Source organism: Dipodomys ordii, unplaced genomic scaffold (assembly GCF_000151885.1).
Source record: "Dipodomys ordii isolate 6190 unplaced genomic scaffold, Dord_2.0 Scaffold132, whole genome shotgun sequence".
NCBI classification, from domain to species: Eukaryota; Metazoa; Chordata; class Mammalia; order Rodentia; family Heteromyidae; genus Dipodomys; species Dipodomys ordii.
The window spans coordinates 2513811-2535283 of NW_012267348.1; the positions used below are offsets into that span (position 1 = coordinate 2513811).

The 21473-nt window shown below is 41.9% G+C and overlaps 1 protein-coding gene across 1 annotated transcript in view; it reads right to left on the bottom strand.

Annotated features, from left to right (window-relative positions):
* Cacna2d3 (calcium channel, voltage-dependent, alpha 2/delta subunit 3) overlaps window positions 1-21473 on the bottom strand; it is a 935068-nt gene that overhangs the window by 212982 nt on the left and 700613 nt on the right. Inside the window, exons 15-17 of the mRNA XM_013030732.1 lie at window positions 20922-20993; window positions 19571-19651; window positions 12296-12370 (exon numbers count right to left, since the gene is read on the bottom strand). Of these exons, the coding sequence (XP_012886186.1) occupies window positions 12296-12370; window positions 19571-19651; window positions 20922-20993 (228 nt within the window). The remainder of the gene's footprint in view (window positions 1-12295; window positions 12371-19570; window positions 19652-20921; window positions 20994-21473) is intronic.

Genomic DNA, 21473 nt, shown 5'->3' on the forward strand with positions numbered 1-21473 from the left:
ATAAAAGAAAACTCCACAGATTACTAACAAATTTCTAGTGATTCATTTAAATGTGTAGCCAGTTATTCCAGCAGCCTTCAAACCCTTCATTATCTTTTAAATATATATAATTTGGGACTGCTAATTAGATATCAATTTAATGCTCTCATGGGGATTCAGATGCAAGGTCTTTCTAACTTGTAAACTCTGAGGAATTGTCACTGGCATTCAAATGACTGAATCCTTCAGTTATTCAAATGAATGTGGGCATTCGCACAACAGGATCCTTGGAATATTCTGCTGTCTAGCCTAGCTGTAGAGTTTTATAGGCTCTTCAATCTGGGAAAGCAGGACTGGATTATCTCCTGGTCCACTCTAGCTCAATGGAGCAAGCCGGGTTGATTTCCTTGGGAAAGCCTAGCATGGCCAGGGCTCTCAGAGGCCAGGGCTCTGGTTTCTCTTTGAAAGAAGAGCAAACTTTCCTGGAACCTGTAATTGTGAAAGCCCTAATGTTGCTCAGGCTCTCTCAGCACTAGTCTGCTTGCTATTGTCTGGGCAGTTAACAGTTTAATTAATAACTCTCTCCCTCCACCAGGCTGCTACAGATGGAGGAGAGGAAGGCTTCATTCTGCCTTGAGCTTCTACTTCCTGTGTATTCCTACCCCCTTGGAGATGGTCCTTTAAATCATATAAAGATGTGCAACTACACAGAGCAAAGCAATTGATCAAGGAGATGACACTGGGCAATGATGGAAGCCAGCACTCACATGTCAGCCTCACAGTATGGTCAGGCTTTGCATTTCTGAGCTGGGCTAGTAGCTAGCAGCTGAGGCTCATTTCCCCCACAAGGGGAAGGAGGTGCAGACAAATCTATAGGAATTTTTAAGAGATCATTACTCAACACATTGCCTGTAATTGCATTTTGATGAGCTTTTTATTGCTAATTCATCATCCAAGATGGGGCATTCTAGATATGAAATTAATCTACTAAAACAAAGGTCAGAGTGTGTCCAGCAAAAAGAAAAGAGCCTTTTCCTCATCAATTCCTTTCACCAAAAAGTAAAGCAGCAGAGACTCCTATCTCTAATCCAAACTTCCTTTCAGTGCCTAATCTTTATTATTAAAAGCATGGAAGCCGATGCTCACTAGTAGTCCTAAATACAAATGTAGATGCTCCCAGCAGATTGTTCTGATGGTAATACATACACAGGGCCTGAAATAGAATGAGAAGTGGCCTGTTGTCTTTGTGTTAAGCTATGCCTATGTAGGTGCACTTAAAACCATATGAGTCTCTAATGTAGAGCAAAGCAGTTTTCTTGGAGAAATCTCAATGCAGTTTTTTTTTGGGGGGGGGCCAGTTGTGGGACCTGAACTCTGGGCCTGGGCGCTGTCCCTCAGCTCTTCATCTCAAGGCTAGTGCTCTACCACTTGAGCCACAGCACCACTTCCGGCTTTTTCTGCTTATGTGGTGCTGAGGAATCGAACCCACGGCCTCATGCATTCAAGGCAAGCACTCTACCACTGAGCGACCTTCCCAGCCCTTTATGCAGTTCTTTTAGGAGCAGAGCCCAAGACAGGATCCCATTGCAGGGTTTGCTTCTGAGAGGATTTCTGAATGGTGCCTACAAGGACATGGCAAAATAATAAAGCAATACAGGGTGCACCATCATCATATTCATGGCACCACCACCGCCAGCAACCTATACCCTATCACAGAGCTCTGGGAGCCTGAAGAACACACACCTGGGAGACATCCCCCCTGAGAGAGTACACATCAGCCTTTGGTAGAAGGATGCTAGTCTCACATCTGACCTGCTGCCTGCTAGAAATAGTGGACATTAGAAGGGAGAGAGCATCTTTACCCAGGAATTAGGCAGTTGTGGGCCAGTCTGCACTGACTGGTGTGTGAAATGTGGAATGGTAAGATAGGGGTGGGGAAGCAGGCCTCAATGTTGTAAATCTATAGACAGATTCCAGAGCATGACATACAGGATATCTCTGTGCATCAAGATCTTCACATACACCATCTGTATAATCTTTGCAAGAAGCTCTATTTCTCACTTAGAATGTCATGCCTAAAGAAGTTCTTCCTGAGTAGCCAAATAAGGTAGGTCTACTCTTTATTCTCACAGATCCTTGTTTGCTTTAGAGAGCTTTATCTGAAATGTATAATGCTTCTTACTTAGTCATTACTTTATGAGCTTAAAAAAATCTTCTCTATGAAGATTGTAAACACCAAACAAGGTATCTGTCTTTTTCCATCACTGGTTTCTCAGTACCTAGTGGAGTACCTAGTGTTCAATGAATATATGTCATACAAAGAGGAAAAAGAGGCCGAGAAAGGGAGAAGGGGCAACAAGAGGAAGACAGTAAGAAGGAAAGAAAAAAGAGGAAGGATGTAGACAGAATTCCGTGGTGCTAGGATAAGCAAGCACTCACTCAGGTACCACAAAGGGCTTCTACTGCTCCCAACTACGCAGGAGTGGAGCAAAAACCATGGTTTCAAGTACAGGCTGCAAATTAGCTCCTTGCATATAGTTCACAGCTACATATCAAATGCAGTTATAAATCCTACTTGTCAGTACTCCTACCCATGGAGCCTGATAAAAGGTTATTATATTGTGTGTTCAATTTCCCTATGTGCAGGTCTTCCTTTGCCATTTATTTATTATTCTACATCTTCTTCCCAGGTCTTGGATATACAGGAGTAAACAGAACACCATTTGATCAGCCTGCTAGTTACCTATAGCACACTGAGGGCCAGGGAGAGGTGTCCAGATACTTCTGCAATGCAGTGGAGTCTAAGCTCAATGGTCCATTGAGAAGACTGTTGGGATAAGAGCACATTGCTTTGGGGCTGGGTGGGGTATCAGGCTATAAGCTCCCTGAAAGCAGTAGGTACCAGGCTTTGGGTTTCACATTTATGTCAGCCAGGCTTCTTTGATTTTAAACAACAGATTCCAATGGTTAATTAGTTGAGCAAAAGGGGAATTATTGGAAAGGTATATGGAACTTTCCCATACCTAATAAAATGAGAGATAAGGAAATAAAGTGAAATAATAGTAAACGAATATAGAAAACAGCAGCTCTTTCAATTATTCTTTCTTCCCTTTCTCTTTTTTTCCCTTTCCTTTCACTCTTTCATTCTTTCTCTTTTTCTTTCCTGGTCACGACATAAGAAGAATAAACCTCCCATCTCCTCCTTCTTTTGTATTAGTCAGGGCTTCAGTAGGGAGCACAGGGCATAATTAAGCTGGCTAATTTAGGAGGGTTTAATAAAGAAACTATTGTAAAGGTATGTGTAGGGTGTAGGGAACTATAGAAATGGAGCAATACCCTGAAGCTAGAAACAAAAGAGATATAGGGAAAGACAATTGCAAAAGCTAGAGCATGAAGGCCACAGAGTCAGGCAGGCTTGGGTACTTTAGATTAGGTGTAGCCAACTGTGGTGGACACAGGAATAAATACATGAGCATGCCCCTACTTTCCACAACATCTGTTCTCTCTCCAATTTGTGGTGGGTATCCCTACAAACCCATACCCAAAGCAAAGAGCCATGTTTGTGTTGTGTGCACATTGATATCTAAGATCCAGGGGAGAATGTCAGAGAGGCCAGGGGAGGCTCTCTGAGCCATCAAGGGATACAAAAAGAACCCAAGCACACAGCTTCTGAGTTGAGGGAACTTCTTTCAGTGGAAAGAGTTATGTTTTATGAGAATCCACACTGTGTACAGTCAATTTTGTTTTTTTCTGAAGACTGGCACAAATTTACTTTCTGATTCATGGACATGTTCTTCAACTTAAATAGCAGGGGCTATCTTTTGTGGGTGTTTTTTTTTCCTTTTGATGATTTATCCATCTAATTTTTCAAACATGTGGTATATGGGCAATTGGTAGGTAGCCTCTCTATGATAAGGAACGGTAGGCAGGGTATTATGGGAATGTGAGGAGACAAGGAGGGTAAGGGTATTCAACAGGGAGTCTCATCCATGAAGTCCTGAGATACAGCTGCATTAGCATTACAGCAGAGCACCCAGAAGATATTAGCAAGGCCTACTGAACACTCTCAAAAACGACCTACAAAAGTTATTCCTGCATGTGAATTCCTTCGAATTGGGATCCAAGCTCATACCCAGACACAGCACATAGTCCCTGGCTGCTTAGGTTTGCAGAGCAGAGCACCACTTCACTTAAAGGCATCCCACTGACCTCCTAAGTCCCCACCATCATGAAGTATTAAGGGAGGTTCCCACCTCCATGTCCAGACCAGGCAGTTCCCACAGAGTCCTCAGATTTCATTAAGAAGAAAGTGTGCAAGACCAAGTGTGTTTTTCCTTCGCCAAATGATTTGTTTCAAAACGAACAGGCTCACTCTGTTGGGGGGGGGGGGGAGTCTCACAATCTTGTTTACTTTTTCTCATGGAGCACACTCTTTTGAGCAGATATACTTACAAGCATCACTTAATGCTTTCTTTTAAACTAAAGAAGTAGATTCAGAACAGGCTTAAGCAGGGTCGCCTGGGCTCTGTCCTGAAGCTGGGCATTGGCAGGCTAGGCTGTGGGGAAGGCTCACAGCAGTGCCCGGGCGCCACCTACTGGGAAGTCTCTTTCAGTTATCAGCAGCCAGAGCACGCAGGGCAGGCAGGGCAAGGCAGCTGGAAGGGACTGGGGCATTTGCTCATCCCCAAAAGGTTGTTGAATGATTCCAGACCTATAGTCCCTGGCAATCCTTACCCACAGAACACATGGTCTTAAAATTAGAAGGAAAATGTGTCTGGTCTCATCTAAGAAAGTGATTCTAAAGAGAATGTCAAGTCACTCCGCCCAGAGCAATCTTCCTCCACTTTTGGGAGAAAGTTTCCTACATTTCAGGGCACCTTTCACTAAGAAAGAATGAAAGTTCCTGTGAAAGTCCATTGCTGTGTTTTGTCCCCTTGTGCTGCTGGGGAACAGTTCTTGGGACCAGCTTCTGCTGAGCAGAGACATCCTTTTACTTGCCTCAGTGTCTCTGTAACTAGCAGCATGTTGAATGCAAAGAACTCTGATGTAGGCAAGCAGGAGGTCAGAGGGATGAGCAAAAAGACAAGAGTGCTTATCCAACCATACATGTACCTCAGATTAGAAAGAACTGAATGTGTGGTGAAAGGATGTATGGTGTTGGAACAGTTCATCTGTTGTAGGAACTTGGAACTTAGGTTCCACTCATCAACATGACCCACTATCACCAAAGACAAACTTCCAACTTTACTGACAAAGTCCCACAAAGAGTAAGAGGATAACGGTTAATGCACAGACATTTTTCTAGGAGTGATAAGTGACCCAAAGAAGGCAAAGCAGGGGCCATGCTGGAGAACGATGAGGAAGAGCCTGGCTCCTCCAAAGTAAGGAGGGAGCAGAGAAATGGCAGCATAAGGAAAAGCTGGCCATGGACTATTGGTGACAAGATTCCAGGTTGATGGGAGAGCGCACAAGCACTCAGAACAGAAAGGATCTTAGGGTCTCTGAGGAAAGGTCAACAGGACTAAGAATATGCAAAATAACATTAAGACCTCGTGTAAACTTTGCATCTAAATATTTTGGAATTATACACATTCTCTTCAGATGGCTAATTGCTAGAACTAAGTCAGATGGACTTAGGCAAGGATTTTATCATGGTCCTAACTTTCAAACTCCTATTTAAGTTAGTTTAGATATACCCTCTCTAATTATGTATATTATATTATATATTATGCGTACTATATAATACATTATACAACATAATATATGTTGTACATAAGTGATATATAACTTAGATTTTTATGGGAGTGTCTACGTAGGTTTTTTATGTGAGAAGAATAAAAAAGGAGAACATTTACACTTATGCACATATGCACATGTCACTCCACATTCTCAATGATCTCTACATTGTGCAAACAGGTCACAGAAAAAAAAATGAACTGTTAGGAATGGGAAGGGGGCAGTCAACAAAAAACACAGGGAAGGACCGTTGCTGTGAGAACTTGGGGCTGGAAGAGCTGTGTGGTATTTCAGAAAGGGGAGGATTCTTCAAGGAGTCAAGAAAGATGTTGCCAATTATCTCAAAATCTAGTCTTCTTAGAGAATTGGCCTAAGTTTTCCAGACCAACAGAAAAGGTTTTGATGTCTAAATATCCATCCGTAGATAACCTGACAGCTCACCCCACCCCACCCCTTGGTTTCTGAGCCATGGTCTGGCTTAGAAAGTCAATGTGGTTTAGGAGCAAACCCACAAGGCTGAAATAGCCAGAGCTCCAAGCCAAACTAGGGAGCCCATCTGCCCTGGACAGTGAGCCTACTACTCTGGAATTGTGGATATCCCTCACTTCCACCCCCAGTGCTGGCAGAGGCCCCAGTCTGGAGTGGGGGTGGGAGAGGCTCAGAGGAGGAACTTAACGGACCACTGACCCAAAAGACAGGGAGGCAGGGATGGCAGTAGGGACTGTCATCTCCATTAAATTAAAGGGGTTCTCACCATCCATTTTATGTAGAAAAGTGCTAAATGTATGGTCACTTTTATACTTGTGCTCTTCCCACAGCCACATGGGACCTTTCAGAACCTGAAACACTAGAAAAGTTGATATATGCTCTGAGTGTAGAAAATATAACAGATTTTAAAGGACTGTATGAAGAGAATGCAAAATATCATATTTAGGATTATTATAATGATTATAGATGGAAGAACCAATATTTGGCCTATTTGGGTTAAATAAAATATATTTTTAAGCTGAATTTCACCTGTTTCTTTTTTTCATTCTTTTGGATGTGGCTAGTAGAAAATTTTAAATTATAACGTACCTCATGTTTGTGGCTGACATTATTCTGTTACAGGACAGAGCTAAGTCTAGACAGATTCTAACTATAACCATGCCATGATTGCCCTGCTATTCGCCAATGTGGCTGTACAGACCAGGCATTCCAGCCACTCCCAGCCTTTCCAACAACTCTGCTTCCCATTTCCTGAAGAGTCAATGTAGCAAAGTGAACTTAGTACATGTAAACTGATCTGGGCTATGGTTCCTGGTTCAAGCACTTCTTAGCTAGTTCATTTGGGGGGAACTGCTTCAATACTTGAAACCTCAGGTTTTCATCTGGAACCTAATGACCTCCCTTACAGAGCACCCCAGATCCTTAGCTTACGGCTCACAACAGCCCAGGATACCTTCTAGACATAAACTCCTGGCCAGATCTACTCTACCTTCATCTTCTAAACCTTTAGGCCTTTCTAAGGTATCTGCTGCCTATGTTTGCTGTTTCACTCTTTAAAGATCAAAAGTACTAACATAGTAGAAACAGAGCAGATTTTGCCCCATAGAGAAGAATCAGCACTGGTAGAAAAATAAGGGCAACAGCAACAATAATGAACCAAAAGGTGTCTGTAGTTCCTTACTCTTCCATCTTATCCTCCTAACTCGATTTTTACTTCTTTGAGGCAAGGCATACATCTCAGCAACACTGCCAGAGCCAACATAATGAATGTTAGGGAAATGAATACAAATTTCTCACTCTTACCTCCCATCTCCTCACACAGTGGCCCTAGAATAGAATCCCTCCAGTAGTTTTGTGTCTACATGCACAGAGCAGACAACTTTGGGCAGATTTTGATGTGGGCTTTGTCGAAATGCGTGCCAGGCTTTGCCTGACCGAGGCTCTTCATGGAACCCTGCCATGGCTGTGGGAAGGAAACCTACTTTGTATTCTTTTGGGGATTTGACCACCTGGTCACATTCCAGGCCTCCTTGGGGTAAGGACGAAATCATCTTAAATGTCCTTTTTTTTCCCCTACAAGGGAGGAGGAGATGGATCACCAAAATCTCAACAAAAATGTAGGTCAGGCTAACGATAGCCCCTTCTTGGTCCTCCCTTTCTCTTGTTGGGTAAATAAGAAACGTTTATGAAACAAAGGAAAAACAAAAAGAAGGAAAATGAAATGTAGGCAGTGTTCTTTGAGATATTTTTAGTCTCACCCTTAAAGAGTGGTGAAGAATAAGAAAAAATTTCCACTAATGCAAAAATTTCCACTAACTATGCAAGAAGCATTTCTCAGGGTCTAATATTTATGTGGTTTGCTGTGCTGGGGTTTCATGTACCAACCACTCATACAATAGGTGCTGTCCCCCGCCCCCACCATGGAAACAGGGGTAGCCTACTAGAAGGCCCCTAGCTAAACAGCCTTCAGGTTAATGCAGACCGTGCACATCAGACACTCAGCAAGGGTTCGTCATATGGACCTCAGTGAACCTATCAGGAAGTCATAAGCTGGCGGCAAGAGGACAGTGGTTGAGAAACATGAAGCAGGACAACACAGAGCCCTAATTGGGCTAATTATCACAGGAAAGGATTACTTTGGCTACTTGGTCAATTAGACCCAAGTGAGTCTGCTGAGTAAGGCTCCTAATTCTGAGCTGGTTTTGGAGGCATTTCATGATTCACACCCAAATCGTACAAGATGAAAGGGAAAAGAGTGGATAAAATCAAGCCAAACACTAAGTTTGGGGAAAAGATTTTTATTGGACAAATTAGAAAAAATATTGGTATCGTGCTTCAGAAAAACCCACTCCTTTCGTCTGGCTTTAGGGGCAGTGACAACCTCAGTGGCAGCTGGAGAGGGAACATGAGTTGTTCAAAGGGAGCTTGCTCCATCCTCCCCATGCTGGCCACAACCCCACACTGACACTCACTGTGCTAATCTGGTAGCTTTGGCCAGGGTAAAGGGTAGCGTCCATTTATATAAAGCATTCATTGTTTGACGGGGCTTGGGAGAAGGTGAGTGGGGCTTGAATGAGAATTCTCTGCCTAAGTAGTTAGGGAAGTTACTAGCAGCTAGCTGGCTGCTCCTAGCTGTGCTCTGAGTCTAGCCAAGAGAGATAAATGCCTAACACAGACACCAGATTGTTAGAGGAAGTACAGAAGTTGCTAGATTCTCCAGAAGGTCCCAAAGTAAGTGGCAATGAAAACAGTGTCTATGAAGTGTCCCTTCATTCATTCATCTTCTTCTTCGTTTTTCGAGGGGGAGGAGTGGGCAGCTAGAGTTGGAATTCAGGGCCCCCACGCTTGCTATGCAAGTACTTTACCACTGAGCCACACCTCTAGCCAGCCATTTTTTTGCACTGGTTATTTTGAGACCAAGCCTCACGTTTATTTTTTTTTTTTTGGCCTGTTTGTGCCTGTGCCTGGATCACAACCCATCTATTTTTTGTTTTCTATCATAGCAGGATGTTTCTGCCCAGGCCTGCCTGAACTCTGGTCCTCCTAATTTCAGCTTCCTACATAGCTGGGATGGCAGGCGCATGCCACTACATGCAGTTATTGGTTGCGAAGGGCTGTCATGTGAGTGTTCAGGCTATCTTCTATAATCTGCCCAATCTCAGCATTACAAGTAGTTAGGATTACACGGAACCACCAGTACCCAGCTCATTCCTTTATCTTGTGTGTCCCTACTATGTACTAAGCAGACTGGTGGTAGGGAAGAAGGGAAAAACACAGCAACAAGTGCCCAAAGCAGTAATAAACAAACAACCTTGATGCATTATCTACAAGGGCTGACGTTTAACTATCTTGCTTCATTTTCTATGGCTTCTAGTATTGCTATTACTGCTACTCAGAAGCAAGCAAAAGCCTTTGGTTTCCAGACAAAACAGGGCTTATGTGTTGGCTTACACTATATTCTGGACCAGGCAGGTCAAGATTGTTAGAGAATAAAAAAGAAAATAGCCCAAGTGTATGTGTACATGAGTGTCCGACACATACACAGTCCTTTGTCAAAGCTTATCATAGCAAGCTGAACCAACTAAATAATCAAAATGTGTTCTTTAGTGTCTTTAGGTATCCAACATCAACATGTCCACCCAACTCTTCTAACAGTTGACCACAGGTAATAGATGTATGAGAAGACAAACAAGATGCAAGGAGGACCAGCGCTGCCCCCACCATGCCAGGGGAAGATTCTTCCTTTATATTATCCCATTTACTCTAGTGGCTAAGCTGCAGATCTGTACACTACAGTGATGGGAAAATGATCAGGACAAAGAGGCTGCATGACTTGTCCAAAGTCACAGAGCCAGGATGAAGCAGAACTAGAAGTTAAAGACAACCTCTTGGGATTTTGAAGGTGAATCCATTCTGTTTTGCAGCTGTCTTTTGCTCAGAAGAAAAATGCAAAACTCAAAGTAGAGTCCATATGCACTTACCGATCACCTTCAAGTGGGTTACTTTACATAATCCTCTGTGGTGACATCCCCTAAAATAGCTCCTAAGAATGGAATCTCATGGTCTCAGAGTCAAAGCCAGATGATGGGACATTTAGACAGCTCTTGGGCCTGGTCATTCTTTATGGCCTTGTCATAGCTTCCATTCTAATAAGGGAGATGTAGGGTGTTTTCTTGGACCACTCCACATATAGAAACTTGACCTTGGCTATCACTTTTGGTGAAGCCATTCAGAAAAGGGTATGAATAGTGATAAGCATACAAATTTCTTGGATCTGTAAGTATTCATTCTGTCAAGAGACAGACTGTCAGCTGTGCAGATCCGCTTTTCCAGAGGCCTTTCAGCAGCCTCCCTTGTGTCCGAAGCTCTGGAAAGTGCATCAAATAAATGGCCTATTTGAAAACTGACAATTTGCACCATGATAAGGTGATGTAAATGACTATAAGGACATTGTGTGGAGGGCTGCTGATTATTTCCATTGCTGCACAAACAGGAAAACCACTGTGGTAACTTCTGACATCCGGATCCATTTCCTTCATTCTTAAAAGCTGATAAATAGGATATAGATTCATTAGCATAGATTTGGGCTTAAATATTTCATTTACTCTGTTCCATTCCAGTTAGGAATACATAATCACCAGGAGCCTATACTTACTCATCCACAACCAAGACTATAATTCCTACTATGTCCTGCAAACAACACCCCTGGACCACATGGAGGTGGCTAATACCCTAAGCTTTTTAGACTCAAATGTATCCTTAAAAAGTTAACTTTTTTTCAATTATCCATTTTAATAATTATGAGTCACATTTGGAATGAGCTAATTCGGTCCTGTTCTGATAAAAAAGATTGCCACAGTCAAATATTAGCATGTCTCATCTGAAAGCATGCATATGGAGTCCACATGATGTGCTCACGACTCCATTAATACCAGGGCGATTAGAGCAAAGTTGGATGAAGACGGCTCCCTCACATGAAATGTTTTTAAACAATGATGCAAGCGAGAAAGGAACTGGACCCCCAAGACGGTTTGCCAACAAACATTTGCATAGCAGGCTCTGTTGCTATTTTCTAATTCTGATGAAAGGGATAAGGACTTGGAGGGAGGAGGGAGTACACACGCATTAATATGCATGCATCTGTGTGTTGTGTGTGAAGATGACGTACATATTATCAACTTAGAAGGACATGTTCACTATATTACTCCAAATATGTTGTCTTCTTTAACATCAAGCTAAATATATACCCTATACACGATCGACCAGAAGGCTCTTTTGCAACAAATTGTAACCCAGGATGGCAAGTAGGTGGCGCACTTGCTACCAGTACCCTTGCTACCAGTACCCGCCCCCCACAGTGGGGCAGGTCCCCTCCAGTGAGACTAGCTGCCTGTCAGAGTCCTCATTGTCCTCAACACAGTGCTCAAAGCAACCTCTACCAGGGAATAGGGCTTGATGCAATCTATCCTGGAGTCTCCTAACCCACTCTCAGCAAAAGTGGAAAAGATGCTGAGAGAGGCAAAGAGCTTTCACACTCTCTATAGTGCAACTGGCATGGCTTAGGTAGGAAATGGAGAGCAATTTCTCCTGTTTGAAATTCAATGGAAAGGGTGTTTCATAGGCACTGGGCTTCTGTAATGTAATCTGAAGGCACCTCTCATTGTAATGAATTTTCAGCAGTCCATGGCTAATTCCTAGTATCAGGTGTCACTTGGAGAAGTAGGTTAAGGGCTGGAGCATGTGAGTCTACACATTTATTACATAAAAGTATCCTTCATAAAGAATTCAAGCTGTCTAGAATTAAATAATTTCCACACTGATAGACATTTTATTCATATTGTTAGATACTTACTAAAATACATTTAAATATATGGTTTTTTTTCATATGAACACACAAGAGAAAATATATACCTATCCTAAATTATTGGTGTTCAGTCAAAATACTAGTTATGTGTTAATAAATAATCTTTACAATACTATGAATGGAATGACTTTAATGTAAAAACTGCTACAAAGGATTGCCATTGTATGGCTGAAGAAAATCCTTTAACATTCATAAAAGGAGAAATGCAAGAATGAACATTTCTCTTACCAGCGGCCTGAGTTCCGGGTGCGTCAGGATATATCCATTATTTGTGATTGCAAAGGCATAACCGTGAATCCCTAACTGTTAGAGGAAGCAGGAAAGAAACCTTCATTAGTTTTCTCCCTGGTGAATTTCACAAGGCATAAAGCAGCCCAACGTTTAGTAATTTACAGCTTAAACTTGGCATTCATAACCCTTATCAGTACAATATTTCATTAAAATGAATGCAAGGCACTGATCCTTGACATTTGGTAGAAATGAAGACCTGTCACAGATAAGCTCAGCAAATAGCACAATTTAAAATGTCACATCCCCACGTTGGCATCCACGGGCTTTATTTTGACTTATATAAGACAAAAATAAACTCAATTATTTTCTTTAACAATAAATTGACTAATGCACGTGGAAAGGCTGTATGGCTAAGTGAGCAGAATGTTACCAATCAGGCTGTCTTGACCAGGAAGAAGGAAGAGGGACACTCACTCTGCCCGAAGTGTCCTTCAATCCCAAACCCCCAGGCATCATGTCAAACACACTCTCTCCTGGCCTGTCATTTTCCATAATTTCCAAGGATAAAAGTGTCCCCAGCAGCCTATGGAGGAGCCAGACAACCCGTTTATATCCTCTGGTCTTTAAATTGTGTGGCTGCCAAGCTTTTCCATGCAAGCTTCATCCAACACAAAGCCTGGGTAATTTTCTATGAGAAGCTTCACTTAATTTATGTTTTCTGACTACATGGGACTATGGGAAATAGTTTGCGAGCAATGAAATGTTTTATTAGCTTTAAAAAGTATGTAATCAAATTTAACACTGCACTTATTTAAATAATAATCCCAGCTTTTTGACAATATTTCGATTACACAGTTGACTGCACCCATTGGCTACAATAAATTTACCTACAAATCATTCATGTATTAAAATGGCCCCTGGCATAAAACCCACACTGATCTCTTTCTCTAAAGAAAGAAAATGTAACCTACTTTTGCTAAATCAGTGGAAAGGGAGAGAAAGAAAATTCTCTATTTTTTTTTCCTGAGGAGTTATTTCACAGTTCTGAGCCCTCACTGTTATTTTTCTTTAAGTTCTCTGCCACTCACATTCTTGAATATGATACTATTAAATGATCCAGACAAGAGAGTTTACAAACCAGGAGTGACCCTGTCTGCTTGTTAGCTTAACGTCAAGGTGATGTGAAGTTAACTTCGAGAATTTAACACCAGCAATTAAAAGTTTCCGTTGCATTACATAAAGCAAATATGCACATAGTAGTCAAGGGCAACAGACATTTCTCCCTAAGTTACCTTGCCCCGCAAGTCTTAATAAGATTCTACTTGACTCAAACGATAAAAGTATATTTCATTATGCTGTGAAAGATAAACCAGAGATTTCCTATCCTTTGAGATGTATATCATCTCTTTCATCTTGTCTCTTGGAAAAATGTCAGACACAGTCAACATTGCATTAATTAACATTATTAAGTCCCAGTTTAATATGGGCTGGAGGGGTCAAAAAGGATTCTGAGAGTTTGACTTATTCCATTAAAGGCAAAAGTAGGATTTGATTGAAATTTCAAACTTAACAGCAGACCAAACAAATGATATTTTATAGTTAGCTAATGTAGTCAGTGTCTGTTTCTCTTTGTATTTTTATTAGCATACATTAATTGGTCTGTTCTAATGTATATGACTTTGGTTCTTGTTTGGCTTGTGGGTTTCACAAGAAGGTAAGACTTTTTTTAATGCCCTATATTTTTTTTCTTATAGTATTTATCAAAATAACTATGTGAGGTTTGTTATCAGTAATCAAGATGCCTGTCTATAAACCACCAGAAAATAAGTTCCATGACAGCCAATGTTATAACATAGAGTTAAAAAATATATGCAAGGGTGGTTGGGATCGAGGAAGGTAGAGAAGGGGTGGGGGAAGGAAGACAAGGAAGATACAGGAACAAGAAAAGACATAGAATTTAGCATAGGTTCTATAAAGCTAAGTCTACTCTGTTTCCTTCTCTGGAATGCAGGAGAACTGACCTTCCTATCCCAATGTCTTCACTCCCTGTCCACTTTCCCACTCTGCTTCCTTACTGTCTATGGTCTTTAATGCTTCAATCCACAGAACTCTGACTCTGGCCTTCTGCCACTGTCGGATGTCACCACAACTCCATCCAGTGCCATTGGCCTCCTAATTGCCTATTCCTAGGGCATTCTCTCTTGAGTGCACACTCCTGGTGTTATTAGCTGACAGTTGCCTCCTCCTGACCCTGTAACCTCAGCCTCCAGACCCCATTCTGCTGAGCTTTCCCCCTTTACCCTTTGCCATTCCTTAATCACTTATCTTTACACAGATCCTATCCCAGGGGCTCTTGTCTGCCATAACTTTCCTATTTCCAGATAAAGTTCAGCAGCCACCGATGTGCTATCATCTCCAGATTTCTGTTACCCAGTCTGACCCCTCAGTGGCAGTTCATATAGTCCGTGGTCCTTTCTTTCTGGCCATGTGTCAGGCTCACCCAGACGAATGAATGTCCTGTCTCTCCCCACACTTCTTCCTCTCTGACCCTCAGTAAGTTGCACATGCCCCCCTCCCCTGCCAAGCTGGAGTTAGTAGCTAGAGCATTCTCCTTAGTGTCTTCATTTCATCTATTATCCCTTAACCTATAAATCATAAAATCTTGCTATTTTTCTCAGGCATTTCTCAGACTCAACTCTGTCTCCTCACCGTACTGTATCAATTCAATGGATTTTCACCGTGGTACTAAGTGCTCTTCCAGCCTCAGACTGATCAAAGTCAAAAGTAACTCTGGCCATGTACAGGCCCTAGGTAAGACCAACAAAAGGTCCCTTTGTGTGTGAGACAGTTCCTGAAGCCTTCCTGAAGTCCTCATACTACCGTTCTCCATCCGCTGCTTCTCAGAACATGGGACAGCCACAAGCCCTCCAATTTTACCTCTCCCCTGCTAACTCACGAGTGAATTCTCATCCCTGCTATAAGCCCAAACTCAGGATCACCGGCTACTTTGGAGGCGGTGATCAGGGGATCATGGATCAAGGCTAACATACAAAAACTCAACTCTGTGAGACTCCATCTAAATTAATGGCTGCATACAATGGTGCATGCCTGTTATTTCCAGTCAAACAAGAAAACATATGTAGGAGGGTTACAGCTCAGGCTGATCAGGACAAAAAGCAAGATCCTACTTAAAAATAAATTGTACCAAAAGCAGGGATGAAGGTGTGGCTCAAATGGCAGCGTGCCTGCCTAGCAAGAATGAGGTCCTGAGTTCAATTCCCAGAGATCCACCTGCTCCACTAGTTTCTGAGGATCCTCTTGTTGGCTCTCTCCTTTCCATTCCATTTCCAAAAAGCCTGAGCACATTTTCATTACTACCTTTAACCCAAGGGGTAAAATGTTACACACTTTCTCGCCTTTCAGCCCAACCTAGTTCTCCTTGCTCTATAATGCACTAAGTCACATGGTAGCTGAAACCTTTTTCATGTGCCAGTGGCTCATTTGTGGACTGGAGCCACCTGACTTTACTTCCATATATCATAGATCAATGTCAGGCATGTGCCAGATATTTAGATAAAGTCTGCATATATTTAAGACATTTATAACTTTACTCAAATATTATCTAGTAGTTCATCTTGGAAATCTGAACCAAAGTACACATTAAACATGAGCCAAAAAGAGCCAGGTATAGGGGCTGATGACTGTAAACTCAGCTAAGTGGGGGTTAAAGCCCAGGAGGATCATGGTTCAGGGACAGACCAGGCACATAGGTGCAGGGATGCACACTTAGGGAAGTACAAGTAGGAAAACTGAAGGAAAAAAATAAGACCCATGGGGGAGGAAATGTGAGATCCTATCTGAAAAATAATCTATTAACAGAAAGGGCTAGAAAATGGTTCAAAGATAGCATGCTTATCTAGTTGAACACAAAGCCCTGAATTCAAACTTTTCCTGACATTCAGAAGCCTTGGAGTTAAAACCTTTCTCATAAGAACATTCTGGAAAAATGGCATACAGATTGTTATATGTGTTGGCTGGTAGTTCTTTACATCACCTCAGAAAGGTATGGGAGAAGAGAGTATGCTCAAACATGTAAATACATCCCATGGATGAATTTAAGAATCAAACCTTAAAATGACAGTGACCAACATTTGGACTTGGCCACAAATCAGTATGCTGATGAAATCCCTAACTCTTGTTTCATCCGAAATGGAGCCAGTCTTCCTGTCCATTGCATGTGCAATCCCGTGGAGTAATAGAGAACAGATTGGACATGAGGTCTTCCAGCATGTGGGGTTGGGCTGCCAAATGGGCCCTGCTGCTCACTCCCCTGGAGGCCAGGAGCTGTGCAGGGGCCCCCAGTCTGGAGAGGAGCACTTCCCTTCCAAGAGGAGAGCCTTCGGGCTAGCAAAGTGAGCCCGATTATACAATGGCTCGTTATGGTAACAGAGGCCATGGTGTCTGGAAATTATTGTTGGGTGTCTGGAATTCTTAATAAAAATTACAGGAAGTCTGATTGCTTGTGGGAAAATCTATGAAGCTAACGGAGAGAAAAAGAATAATATCTTCTGGGAAAACCCCAAGAGCCAAGAGCTGACTCATCTATACAAGGTGTTAATGAGGAGGGCAAGGTGTGACCAGGACTCTGTTCCCAGGAGCTCTCCTCTCCTTTATTTTTCGCCATTGCAATCCCAGGCAGACAGGTACATCTTTCTTAAGGATCTTTATGGGGCCACACAAGGGGCAGTATCTTAGGTCAATGTACCACACATTAGTGTCCCTGGTTCCCATCCTGGCACTTGAGAAAGCATAAAAACACAAGTACCTGTGCTTGGAACTTTGATGATTACTTTCCCAAAGATGATCTACATCTATTCTGTCATCACACTTTGTCTCATTCATCTTTTACTCTGTGAGTGATGTTGAAAGAGTCGTTTTAAATGTTCTTAAACAAATGGGGAAAATGGTGCCCACTTCATGGGAGTGTAATAAGGGTTCAGTGAAATAACGCATGTAAACTACTTTGGACAACACTGGACACACAATAAGAAGTCAAATATGTATCTCATCACATTATAATTATTACAATGGCTTTATTTTAACATTGTAACTGTTATTTTCCCACTAATATCGCTGTCATAGTTCTTATTGTTCCTAGTGATCTAAAGAGGCTAAAATTATGGTTCCCCTACTTGCAAACTGAGAAGCAAGGCAGGATGCTTTAGCTTTCTGTGCTTCCAATTTTTCAGTTGTAATATGGGGTAAAACATATCTGCCTATTCTTAATACATAATGTTATAGAGAACTTACTGCCTTATCTTGTGGAGGAAATGGTAAGGAACTGATCCATGGGATAACTGTTATTATTTCATTTTATAACCATTCTTCTTTGATTTATTGGACATATATAAAGTAGTATTCTGTTGTTTGTGTTTCCTCCATCTCCTCATGTGAAATAAGAAAAATGCAATAATTACTTGGAAGTATTATCTGTAGCTAGATATCTTAAATTGTGGGCTAGCAGTTTTGGAGACCTATGTCTGAGAGTTTCAAGAAATGTGAAGCCTGCTCTCTTTAGAGGCCACAAAGCCTCCCTCCTCCCAACTTTGGCTTTCTTTTCTTTTCTTGTTCATGAACTCCAGGCCTTGGGCTTTCCCTTGGCTTTTTTACTCACAACTGGCATTCTACTTCTAGCATTTCATTGGAAATTAAGGGCCCCAAGGACTTGTTTGCCTGGGCTGGCTCAAATACTGATTCTTATATCTTAGCTTCCTGAATAACTAGAATTATAAACATGAGCCACCAGCACCTGACATCACTCTTGGCTTTCATTTTCTGAGGACCTATCATTCCCAATAATTACATGAGTTTGGACCAACTAGAAGACCTATTGTCCTGCTGTATCTCTGGAAACTTAACTCTAATTAATAGGTGATACTGTCTATATCCACTAGATAGAACAGAACCTAAGAATTTGAGGCACTTGTATCTACCAGCTTAACAATGAAGTTAGAAACCTCCAAGGTTTGCTTTAGAACTACTGTCTTCCTCTACCTGAGGCCCAGCAAGGCTGATGGGCCTCTGAAAGATCAGCAAATCAGGTATCTGGACCTCAGCAAACAGGGAAGGTAACTTAGGAAGGGGTCTCTGGCATCCAGCAACACCAGATTCCTAGCCTTCCTCTACACAGAGAAAGAGGGAGCTCCCATGAGTCAAAGTAGGCTTAATGGGGCCAAGCTACACAGGCTGCTCAGTTCTACAGAGAAGTGAGTGAAATTGTCAACCCCTGTGTAGTTAGTAAAGACCCTTGTAACCTGGCTACTCTCTAATCCCACCTATAAGCCCATACTCAAAACAGCCTGGGAGAGCTCTGTGTGTCGCTATTGGTTCTCCAGGGACTTCTCCCTTCCCACTTGTTGGTTTGCTTCCTTCTCTACCAGAGAGCAAGAGGGAGTTTTCTGCAGAGATCCAAGGACTCTCCATTTTCTTTCTTTCTTTCTTTCTTTCTTTCTTTCTTTCTTTCTTTCTTTCTTTCTTTCTTTCTTTCTTTCTTTCTTTCTTTCTTTCTTTCTTTTTTTCTTTCTTTCTTTCTTTCTTTCTTTCTTTCTTTCTTTCTTTCTTTCTTTCTTTCTTTCTTTCTTTCTTTCTTTCCTTACTTATTTGGCAGTATTGGGGCTTGATCTCAGGCCCTTGTGTGTTTACTAGGCAGACACTAGAGTGACATACCCCAGCCCTTTTTCACTTATGTTATTTTTCTGAATAGGGGCTTATGTTTATACTGGGTATGCCTGGAATGTGATCTTCTTATTTACACTTCCTGAGTAGCTGGGATGACAGGCAAGGGATGTGACACTCAGCTTTCTATTTGTGGAGATGGATTTCATGAACTTTTTTGCCTGCGATAGCCTTGATCCATGCCTTCCAAGTACAAGCATGGTGTGAGCCACCATGCTTTCTTTTGGGCCATCTTTTAAAAAGGCAAAGCAGTTATGTTCACACCTGTATAATGCCATTAAAATGAAATAGTCTCATCAAATCTCAGACTTTTACATGAATTAGTAAGTTGAGGTTAGTGTAGTTAGTAAAGAAGAACAGTGTGAATTTAAAATTTAAAAATACATGCCAAAGAACTCTGAAGGTAGTACAGAGAGGATTTGGTAGAAATAGGAAGAACTCTGCTCTAAAGGCAGATGGAGCTTAGGATGTGATTTCTGGGGAAGTGATACTCCTGGTTTCTATTAATCTGAATGTGTTGGTAAGGTTGTACATTACCTTGTATTTGGGGATGGTCTTCAGAAGTTCCTTCACTGGAACGTCGGTACCAACCACACCTAGAAGAATGCCCTTTGATCTCTGTTGAGAACAAACATTGAACAATAACAACAGGAAGTTAATTGAACTGAAAATACAGGAATTAATGAGAAGTCACTTGCCATAGACAACGGATCATCTAGACCAACAGAGATGGAGATTGAGGATTTACCCATGTCTTCAAGAGAGACTTTTATCCTCTACCTTCCACCCAATATAATACTTGCCAAGATGGGTAGTGTGTCAGACCAAACACTAAAACATTCATAACACCAACTGTGATGCCTTATTTTTCTCCTTCCTACAAATTAAAAAATGATGGGAAGGAACACAACAGATTCAGCAGCTGAGGGCTATGATCCTATGCCAGTTTCTCTTAGAAATGTTTTCTACAGAAAAGACAGCATGGTAGTTTCTTTCTCAGTTTATGCTGCCTTGTAATTTGGAGTTGGAACCAAGGATCGAGGTGAAGGAACAAGCCTCCAGAATCCTAATTCCTCAGGCAGTGATCACTATGGTTTGCTGCAATTTCCAGTATCTGAAAGGCCGTCTGAAAGAATACACAGATTGCTACTCTTGGTTATTTCTTTGAGGCTTGTCAAGTTTGAATAGGGTCTCAGTAAATTCCTGTTTACTCAGTACCTCTGAATGTAAAGTGATGTAGAACTAATGAAGATGGAATAGCTAAGGATCGTTAGATGAAGTTGCATGAAATTGTAAGATAGATTTGGGGTGGTACCTAAATTAATAACTGGCCTTCTCATAAGAGAAGGCCTACAGAGACATGAGAGAAGATGCCAGGCGAAAACAGAAGCAGACATGGGAATGATGCTGCCACAAGCCCAGTGTTGCATGGGGTCCCAGAACCTGGGAGATGCAAGCATTCTGCTCCAAGCCTTTGAAGGGAACATCTTAATTTCAGACTGCTAGCCCGACAACTGTGAGGAAATAAATTTCTAATTTTCAGTTTATCCAAGTTGGAAAAGTACATAACTCTGGGAAATTAATACAAAGGAGATAATTGTAAATCAAAGCGAGGTCAGCCTACTACGATCAAGTATTCTTAAATTGCTTCTCTGACCATTTACCATTTAAACTTGGACAGGGGCTAAAACAGCTAAGAACTCTAAAATGATGCCACTGGAAATCCTTTTCATTTCTGATTTGATTAGTCTCACAGTAGGATAAAACAATAAGAAAAGCTTCTCTTCAGTCTATGTTTAGGGGGAAAAGAAGTGATCAGAGCCTGACTGAGAAGAGGTCTGAGAAAGAAGCCTTTGTGTCAAGCAGGAAGCAGAGCCCCCATACTCACGGTTTCGTTCTGCTTACTGAACACAGGCATGGCCACGGTGGTCATCAAGACGAGGCCCTGATCATCAGCAAGCTGGATGGAGAAAGAAAAGAGGGTTACTGAGGGTGCTGTGGAACCTCAGAGGGGAGGATGCCGCTGCCCATCATGTCCTCTCTACTCAGATGCTGTGGAGGAAAGCTAGCACTCACAGGAGCCTTTAGCTGGGAAGAGCAAGGTGCCTTGGCACCCCATGTTTCAGATGATAGACCTGATTTGCAGCTGGGGGCTGGGGAACTGCTTCTATCGGTCATAACCGTGGATCTGTTCTCCATTTTGAGCTGTCCTACCTCTCATAAAGCCTCATTTCTATCTTAGTGACTTATCTCATTACCACTGACTGATTTTACTTTTTTACTTCCCAGACATTTATGTTCAGTATGTGCACTAATAATACTTGCTTTTAATCTAAAAATGAAAAGTCAGAAAGGGTGAGCGTTTGCTCACGTCTGTAACCCTAGTTACTAAGGAAACTGAGATTTGAAGATTGTGGTTCAAAGCCAGCCTGGGCAAGTC